Source organism: Miniopterus natalensis, chromosome 16 (genome assembly GCF_054644295.1).
Source record: "Miniopterus natalensis isolate mMinNat1 chromosome 16, mMinNat1.hap1, whole genome shotgun sequence".
NCBI lineage: Eukaryota > Metazoa > Chordata > Mammalia > Chiroptera > Miniopteridae > Miniopterus > Miniopterus natalensis.
The window spans coordinates 9486485-9496866 of NC_142096.1; the positions used below are offsets into that span (position 1 = coordinate 9486485).

The window sequence follows — 10382 nt, forward strand, 5'->3', positions numbered from 1 at the left end:
GAGGAGGGTCACTAGGACTGTGCCAAACACAAAACCAGAGAGAAGAGCAAGGAAACGGACAGCCTGCCCGGAAACATGCTGAGGAGCCCCGCCGCCTCTTCCCTGCTCGCGGCCCCCAAGTCTCCGGAGTGCAGGACGGGCGAACTAGCTCCGAAAAAGGCAGGCCACTGGGAAGCCAGGGACATGTATTACCACTTTCCTTTCTAAAATAATAAGAAAGGTATGCCCGGCCGGGCGTGGCTCAGCGGCTGAGCATCGACCTAGGATCCAGGCGATCGGGGTTCGATTCCCGGTCAGGGCACAGGCCCGGGTTGGGGGCTCGATCAATGACCCTCTCATCATTGATGTTTCTCTCTCTCCCCCTCTCCTTTCCTCTCTCTGAAATCAATAAAGATATATTTAAAAAATAAATAAAATAAAATAAAATAAAATAAAATAAAATAAAATAAAATAAAATAAAATAAAATAAAATAAAAAGAAAGTGAATAGGCAATCCATGTCAGCCCTGACTGGAGCCTTCGCCACCAGCCATGGTCACTCGTGTCCTGGAGAGGGGAGGGACTGCACAGCGCTGAGCACTGAGGCGGCAACGTGCCTGTCTGTCTAGCGTGCTGTGAAATTTCCAAAGCCTAGGTGGGTTCAGGAGCGGATTCAAGGATGATTTTATCTAGTCTTAACTAAATTAACCCTCACAGTTTATTCTTAGAATATTATTTATTAATTAGTGTATTATTTTCCATACAAACCGTAAACCTACATTTGCCCCACCCTGTATATTAAACCTTCAATGTTTTATTAACATTTTAAAGTTATTAAGTATTCAATGGATTCAGTACATTATTCATTTATTGCACAAATATTAACGCTACTGTTTCTGTTCTTGTTATTTAAAATTGAGTAAACTTGGAAAATAAAAAAAAATACTGGTAATGTAAGTAATAAGGATACAGTTCTCACCTCTTATCTGTGCAACTGAGATAAAGTGGATGCAAGTTCTGCTGGGTGCAGTAAATCTTTAGTTGCAATAAATACTCCTTGGACCTTAGTCATCTGTACGTGGACAGTGAAGACGAGAACACTGTTAGAATGTTTTATAAAATCTTGGGGCTATCTTTAAAGGGTTAGAAGTGAAATGTTAATTTAGGATTTTAAAATAGTGGTAGGTTTTTCTTGAAATAGAAACCCTCCAATAACCTGTAGGGTCTAGTATTATAATTCAACTCATTCAGTTTTCATTAACAAAATAGAAGCTATCTATAAAGTATATCTACCTAATCAGTTAAACTACAGATGTCACTAAACTTTAAAATATACTCTTGTCCAAAGTTATCATTAGCCATTCCATAGAAATGTACGATGGGTTTACCTATTTGATACCAGTGAGCTTGGTGCTTTACATTATTAAGAATTCATGATGTTCAAATTACACTTACATTTCCTTAATATTTCAGCTACTGGTTTACTTTAGACACAGCTTTGATGCTTGAGCTAATCTGCATGCTCTTTCAATAGTTCAACACGAACTTAGAAAACGCATGCCAATGTAGACCTGTAATAACTGACTGCACAGTCGCACAGCATATATAAAAACAAGTAACATTTATTACATTTATTTTACTCTACATTCTTACTTACTGCCAAAGGAAAAGATCTACATATGCCCAAATATATCACTGATGAAATTATTAGCTACCAGGTTATATCTGGCTTTACATGATTTGCATCACTTTCTCTGTTAAATATTACCTTTTCAATTACTTGAAGGAAGAAAGCAGATCACTTGGAAAGGCAACTAAGACCAAACAAGTCTGCAAACCTCTCACCTCTACTATTTCTATGTATAAATTAGAAAAGACTGCTTAGGTACAGCACCTCCAAATATAAAAAAAGATAATCTATAGAGTGTTTCATTCTTTAGAAAGCTCTTTGATAAGGGAGGGGGCACATCTTTTGTACATTCTGTAAAGAGATTTAAACACTAAGAGGCCCTTCCTCTTTCCCTCAGACTGTGGGGCCAGGACCAAAGGGGGTTTGGAACTTCCGAATGTCAGAGCAAAAGATAATCTTGTATCGGAACAATAGGCAAGGATGACTCAGAATGTAATTGGGGTTGTGCATCTACGCAAATGACACAATATAACTTGTGGCATTTTTAAAAGAAAAGAACACAAGACCCAGGGAAAGACTGCTGATGTTTCCACAAAGAGACAAGGTCCTGGCAGAATAAAAACAAAACCTCCTTAATTAGCAAATTATATAGCACAGGGGCTCGTAAAGCTCTGTATTTTGTAGCTGAGCAACCCACTTGTTGCTCCTCCCCTCTTCTCATCTACACAAGTGGGAATACTTGTAATGTTTATATCTAAACAAATGAGAGAGGAAGAAAAAAATTCTAAATAGACTGAAAGTAAAAGGCTGAGCCCAAGTCCAATTCCTGTGAAAACAGAATGCCTCCGATGTTTTGTCAACATTCCTGCTGATGCCACAACCAACGAATGAAACAGGTTCATAAAGCAGAGAACCCTGGCACCCATCCTTGCTTATCCAGGGGCTGCTGATCAGTCCTGTTATTCAGGTGCTTTTCCTTTTTAACATGTATCTGCTTTGGGAATATTTCTGTGTTCACAGGATGTGATGGACAGGGGAAAGAAAAGACATGAAATTTCCCTGCCCGCACCACTCTAAAATGTCACCTCACAGCATGTCTCAATACCAAGCCAAGGAATAGCTTAGTCAGGCTCTCTGCCAACTGGCACGGACCTGAAGATTACTTGGCCTCCTGGATGGTGATCTTTTTTCCCACACAACAAACCTCACAATTTACCTTGCAATGGTCCTAATATTAATACCATGTACCTTTTGTGATATAGAACCAGGGTGAGCAAACATTTTCTGTAAAAGGCTAGATATTAAATTTTAGCCTCTGTGGGCCACTTGGTCTCTGTTGCAGCAATTCAACTCTGCCTCTTAGGAAGAAAGCAGCCATATACAGTATCTAAGAAAATGGGTGTGGCTGTTTCAATAAAACTTTATTTACATACACAGGTGGCTGGCAGGATTTAGCTAAAGGGCCACAGTCTGCTGACCCTTGACATAAAGGATAGAAACTCAAAAGCAAATTAAAATTTCTCTAATTACAGTTTTCAGGATAATATACAAAATATAGTTAGGTCTCATTTTCATACACATATTTAATTATAGTCCAAATTTGCCCGTGGAAGTCATTCATTTCTCTGTTCATTAAAAAAAGTATTTTTTTCCAACTATGTTCCAGGCATTGTGCTAGAAAAGCTGATCTGATATAAAAAATAAAATAATAAATAAAAACTGGTGAACAAGAGAGGCACAGTCTCTACCTCATAGATTGCAGGGTCTGGGAGAATATACTCTGCAAGTGTTTAATGGGGTCCTATTTGTGTCACACACTCTTCTAGGAGTGAGGCATACTGTAGGGAACGACACAGGCAAGGAACTCTTGCGGTATTTAATAATAAATAATGTGATAAACACTGAGCCATAGAGGTCACACAGTGGTAAATGTGACAAAAAAATAATACAGTATAATATGATAGAAAGTCACTTAGCAGAGTGGGGGGAGGTGGTAGGTAATGGTGCCTAGAAGGGACTTTCTGAGAGGGCTTCTGAGCAAAGACCTGAAATGAAGAGAGAGAACCATCTATGCCAAGTTCGGGGGGGAAGGATCTTCTGAGCTAAGTGAACAGCATGTAAAGTCCCTGAGACAGGAATGAACTGGTCTGTTGGAGAAATAACAAGAAGGCAATTGTCTCTGAAGTGTCTGGAATGAAGGAAAGGTGGTAGACGATGAATCCGGAGAGAAGTGTGGGAACAGATCCTATAGGGCCTTATGGTTAAGAAATTTGGATTTTATTTTCACATAATGAAAAACTGTAGGGGGATCTTAAGGAAAGAAGGACACATTCTTATTCATTTTAAATTACACTGAACCCATAATTACTTATGAGATAAGTGCTGGTAAAACAAGGCTCAATGTGAAATGGCAGTGTCAGAGCTAAGGGAGGGCTGCAGTCACCCATAGTAAAGGGCCTACTTGCCACGGTCTTAAAACCGGAGATCCACCAATGGAGATAGTTTGGGGAGAGGCTTGCTCCTTCCTACAGAGAATTTCAAAAGGCCTTTATAGCTCCAATTGCCCAACTTCTCGGGCCCAAAAAGTTTTTATGCCTTCTTGGATCTTTTGATTCTAGTATATTACAGGCAAACAATAACACCCAACTATTTGCTGAGAAGTTAATATAGGGTTATTAACTAAAGGGCTCCTACTTGGCTTGAGAATCAGGCGTTAGTTTTTAAATAAAGCTGGTTGAGTACATTTCTACACCTGGATTTAAAAGATAATTACTCCTATTAACCTTTCTTGCAACTGTCATTTTTCCTACCTCTATTCATAAATCACGTATGTATATTTTCTTCAAGTTTAGTGATAAATTTTTTAAAACATACGAATCAACTGTCTGCTCATTTCACACATTCAGGAAGTCTTCCCACACGTGCAAATAAGATACAGAGCATTCTCTCTGGCTCAGTGTTGAACAGTCAGCAGCCACCAAAACAATGCACAGATGAGAAGTCCGTCCGAGTTACTTAGATTCACATGTGAACCTATGATGTGTAAGTACGTGCCAATGTTGTACACAGTGAATGACTGCCTTCTGGGCTGGAAGCACAAAATTCTTTTCCTCCCAAGAGAAGATCGAGCTGTACTTCAAGTAACTTACCACCAAAGAACAAAGCAACGTTAGCATCTGAAAGCAGTTACAAGGTCCCTTAACTTGCATTATTTTATACCCAGGACTATACACTTGAACACTTGATGTTTTGGTTTTTGTTAATTTTTAGATGATGATGATAACAGAGATAATTGTTCAGACACTTAATAAACAAACATCTTAGGCGATATAAAAATGGATAAAGAGACATTCACTACACTATTGTCCGAGTGGAAAAACAGGACTTAAAACGAATACTAAAAATGACGACAACCACACAGCATGGAAGTGCAGTGCTAACAGGGTACCTGCAATGCACTGTAACAACACTGGGAGGGGAAGTGAAGTGTGGGCAGCTTTCCTGAAGAAACTGGCAACAAAGCTAATCCTTAAAGAATAATTAAGAGGACAAGCTGGGGCGACTGTGGACTTCTCTGAGAGCCTAGATCACTGGATAAGTACAATTAGAATAATTAATAACCACTTACTCTAAACCCAAGTATTGCTTTAATTACTATTAGGACAAAAATAATAATAGGATGTAGCCCTTGCCCCACTGACGCCTTACAATCTATTTAGGGAGGTAGGTGTATAGCCAAAACAAAATGTTAATAGTACATAGTAAAGTGTACACTGCAACACATAAACAATGCATTCATTTGCTCATTCAACAAACATGTATTGTCTACCTACCATGGACTATATACTGTTCTAGAACCGGGGATATGGCAATGGACAAAAACAAGGTCACTGGCCTCATGGAGGTCACATTCTAGTGGACAGTAGTATGGCTTAATATATATAATACATGATTTTTAAAAGATCATCATCATCATTTGTAATTACTATCCTGATAATCTGGTCACTCTCAGGTATTGAGTGTGGTTTGCTATAATTCTGAAAAAAGCTGTATGATAGACAAGAGTCAAACCTAGACATATAGCCCAGGTATTTCATCCAATAAAATGGAGATTTTAAAATTTTTTTCTAAGTTTATTGATTTGAGAGAGCGAGAGAAAAAAACATCAATTGCTGTTCCACTTATTTATGGATTCATCGGCTGATTCTTATATGTGCCCTAACTAGGGATCGAACCCACAACCTTGGTGTACCAGGACGATGCTCTAACCAACTGAGCTACCCAGCCAGGGCTAAAATGGTGATTTTTGAGCGTATCATTTATTGTTCCTCCCCATCTGACAAATGAGGATAATGCTATTAACCTACCTTATATTGGCATTAATCAACAAGTTAGCATGGAAAGTTGAGCTCTGTGAATGAAACCCATCACATCAAGAGCCCAGTCCTAACAGGTCACAGTTCCAGTCCTTACAGTGACCGGACATCTCTGCCCCTTGCGTACCCTGCTGCTCATCTTGTTCAGGTGCAAGACCAGAAAAGTTGAGGAATGAGATCTGAGAGTGTATCAGAGGGGACTTTTAGTGACAGCCAGTGTCTTGTGAAGAACATTGAAAAGAATCCTGTCCATCAAATTTCAAGGAAGTACTAGATTAACATAAATTACCATCTGGCTGCATCTAGCATTGATAACACACATTCTACATCAGACACTCTCCTGATAGTGATTCCATGAGTGGCATAACATTCACAGCGCTTTGATTAATTATTCTGCTGAATAAATGGATGAATTAATTGCACTTACACACTGACAGTCTCGGTTTCTGCAGTGCACTGCTTCTTATCCTAACACAACTACTTGGAATCGAAATAGTAGTACAAATTCCAGTACTAATAGTACCAAGTGGTTACAGTAAAAAGATTTCCATTTGAATTATCAAAATAAATACATTACATAAAATTTAGAACTTGAAGTGAAGGCCTCTAATTAAGGGAAACTTATGAGAGCCCTTAGCAAGTTCTTTGCTGAATGCAATTATTTGGTTTCTTGATCCTCAGACCAATTGCATTAACAATGACAAAAGATATGCAAATTTAAACAGACAATAGTCAGGCCAGACGCTCTGACTCATACCCACAGGGATCTTTTCAGCATATATTCAGTTGGATGCAAGCTAGCAAAGATTAGTGTAATAGTTATGCTTGGCTACAATCTGAAAACTATACAATAATCATTGACCAGGAACAATACAAACAAAAATCAAATTTATTTCACACACTAAGCTAACATCGGAAACATGTGAATGATTTAAGCCCAGTAAAGTCATGTATTTACCCTGTCACTGATGAATAATTGCATAGCAACAAAAAATATGCATTACTATGTTTAACTCACCATTTTAATTGTATATTTTAAACAAACAAGATATTACATTTTTGGTAGAATAGCTCATTTAAGACAATTAGGGACTAAATTTCCTTCCCTAACCCCCTCAAAGAATCCAGACTCATTTAAGATGATTGAATGCTCATTAAAAACTATATGGACAGTATACTGAGAACAGTAACAAGCAATTCAACCAAGTTTGTTTCCTATGGAAATAAGTTTTCCAAAGAAAAAACAGATATACTGTTATAAACAGCTGCTGTAATTAGTGTCTAAAATTTAAGTTACAATCGGCAAGAGTGCAGAATTCTGCTTGCTTTATATACTTCCACCTAGCTATAGATTTTTTTTTTTTTTTTTTTTACGTGTAGTCCACAATGGAAAGATTAACTACAATTCTGGGTTTGGAAACTGTAAAACTACTGAGTTTCAGTTAACATGTCAAATAAAATAACAGTGATCTTAGTTCAGTCCCTAGTGGACAAAAGTAGAATAACTCTTACTCGGCATGATTCAGCAGGCGGTGGTCTGAGGGAGTGTGGCCACACAGGAACAAAAAGAAAACTTATCCTTTCCTACCCTTTATCTTCTTTAAAGGTTTGCTCTGTTAATTGACTAACTTGAAGACTGGACTGGCTGCACTCCTATCTATAAGCGCTAAGTGGGTTTTCTGCAAAGACCCTGGGGGGTGGAGGGGAGGCTTTTCACAAATAGGGGTATTTGCCCCTTATAGTAACAAGCTGAACACATTTATCTCCTGTTCACCTGTTACTCGATTAAACAGGGCAAAGCGAGGATGAACTGCAGGAACTGTTTCACATTTTAGCAGGCATATTTTCAATAAAGATTTTAAATGGTTTATCGTGAAATACTGCATAAAATATTCCATTTAATTTCTATAAATTGGGATTATATGCATACTCAGCATTAGCATTGGTCTGCATACGTACACTCCTACATGGCACAGTCTATAACTACCATACCCTGAGGGGGGAAAAAAGGCACCTCAGAAAAATAGCTGAGATACAGCCAAGCCTACATGTTGAGCTCAGCCCAAATCTGCAGGTGCAGGACTTTGGGAGCAGCCACCACCAGCTCTAGTTCTCCTTTCACAGGGTCAAACAACCTCTTCCTGATGCAGTCACATTAAAATGTGTCCTGACTTTTTCCCCTCAAGGACAGAAGAAAATATGACAGAAATAAAGAAAAACCAGTCCTCTACTGTTGTACTATTTGCTAAAATTTAGTTTACATTACAAATTGATACAATTTCTCCAACCAAATACCACACTTCATATTTACTCTCATTTCATGTTAACTTTATTAGTGGTTGAAAAATAAGCATTTAGTGATAATTTCCCATCCTGGCTGCACAAACTTTCCTGTTGTCAAATCTATTTGATCCTAAATCAGTATCGTGATTATTATTGCCAACTTGCTCGAAATGCACTTTTTTTCCAAAGTTGGGTTTTGACAGTCAGGAAACTCAAGCTAAATTTTAAGAGAAAAACAGCTGTCACAAATGGGGAGCCACCATCCCTCCCTAAGCTGGCACCAACCTAAAACCCTTGGCTCCCCCGCGAAGTCGCAGGGCGCGAGCCCCCCTGCATTTGCAAACACGGCGCCCCCCCCCCCGGAGCAAAAGGTAAACACACAAACGCTCCCCTAAGGATCTCTGCCTCTGCTCCGCTGCAAGAACGGAAAAGGCTCCCTGCAATTAGAAACCGAAAGCAATCGCTTACTTTTTGCAGCCACTGAGTGTAGTTTTCCAGCACATGCTCCAGATGCTGAAGTTTCTGGGAAGAGAAGTCGGGCTCCACGTGTGGCGCATCCCTCTGCAGAGCGTTGGCGCTGTACTGGTCCGTCCTGCTCTCACGACAGTTGCCGTCGTGTTCTGGAAGGATGAAAGTGTAGGCACACTGCCCATACTGAATCCGGCTGTATCTTCTCCCGCCGTTTTCTGGGCTCCGGCGCTGGCTGCTGCACCCCCCGGGAGTCAGCACGGCAGCGAGGAAAGCTAAGGAGAGGAAAACTGTCATTGTACGGCCAGCGCTCCGTCCGTGCCTCTCGCAAAGCTCGCTCCTTTCTTCTGACCTTTACGCTACTTCTTTATTTCAGGTAAAACTGCTGGTCTCTGACTTTCTCCCGGTCAAAGAAAGCTTTTGAAGAAGGATCACAGAAAACTAGCCATTTGTTAGCTTTGTCCTAAAATGTTATTTCTGATTTCACCGTGATGATAGTTTCCTTAGTTAAAACTGGAGATATTTATTGCATAGGAGCTGAGATTTATTGTTTCCTCTCTGTGTGACCGGTCGGCGCGGAGCCTGCCTGAGTCAGCTGCGGGTACATATTCTAGACCCTTTCCTCTAGCCTATCTGCTGCAGATCTGCTATTTTCTCCCAGACCTCAGTGAGTTTTATTAAGGTTGCACATCCAAGCCAAGCTGGAGGCAGGCAGCCTTTCAGGAGATGACTTGACAGGAATGCATGAGGGTGCCCCTTCGCAGGACTGCTGATGGCTTGGAGGAGCGGGATCGTCTTACAAATTGGCTAGATGCGCGTGACCTCGATCCTGCAGGGCCCTCCCGCCCCGCCCAAACACAATCGTCTGGGGCCTTTAGCAGACTCAAGGCAAATCAATAAATAGAGCAGTCCACCTTAATACACTTTTCGTGTGCATGCTGACCTACTAACTAGCAAAGGAGCAGCATGTTTTTAAAGTCTCTATTGAGCTGGGGAACGCTAAGAAGAAAATTGGCATAGTGTCCAGTGAAATTATTTTTTATTTATGAATGATAAATCTGTATAATTATTAATATTTTTAAAAAATGTATTCTTGACTCTGGAGAAAAAGATATTAAAAACCATTTATGAAGAGGGTATTCTTTCACTGCATTCACTTAGACTTTCAGGAGTTGCAGAAAATTATCAGGGAACGTCAAGTTAGCAAAAATGTTTCATAACGTATCACTCAAAGGAATATAGCATGTGCATATTAACTAGTATAATATGAGTACTTTCTGAGATATGGATTTTAAATAAAACTAGTTCCTGGTTAGAATGCAGCCCTGTGTGTTCTGTGTATATAAATTGAGCAACTTCCTTACAAAAACAGTGTGGTAACAATTTAAGACAGTGGCTTGAGAATTATTAATTCCTGTGGTATATCCTAATCATCTATGTCACAAGGACCTCTTTGGTGTTGCTGTAGCTATCTTTACTACTGGTATGAAAGTTCATAAATTCTCCTGTGGCTGCATAGAAAAACTATCTGAGGGAATAAAAACATGTATCAGGTGTGCCAATGGGCCAGGAAAGGGCCATCTAGGAGAAATCTCTGTGCTTCTCCTATTAAGTAAAAGAACAAACATTATCAGAAGGTAGTTTCCC

At 39.6% G+C, this 10382-nt stretch overlaps 1 protein-coding gene across 2 annotated transcripts in view; it reads right to left on the reverse strand.

The window, feature by feature from the left end:
- Positions 1-9364, reverse strand: part of ANGPT1 (angiopoietin 1) — a 205140-nt gene extending 195776 nt beyond the window's left edge. For both annotated transcript variants that reach the window (XM_016224274.2, XM_016224273.2), the window contains exon 1: positions 8736-9364. In XM_016224274.2, the coding sequence (XP_016079760.1) occupies positions 8736-9032 (297 nt within the window). In that variant the 5' untranslated portion in view covers positions 9033-9364. The remainder of the gene's footprint in view (positions 1-8735) is intronic.
- Positions 9365-10382: the final 1018 nt, after the last annotated feature.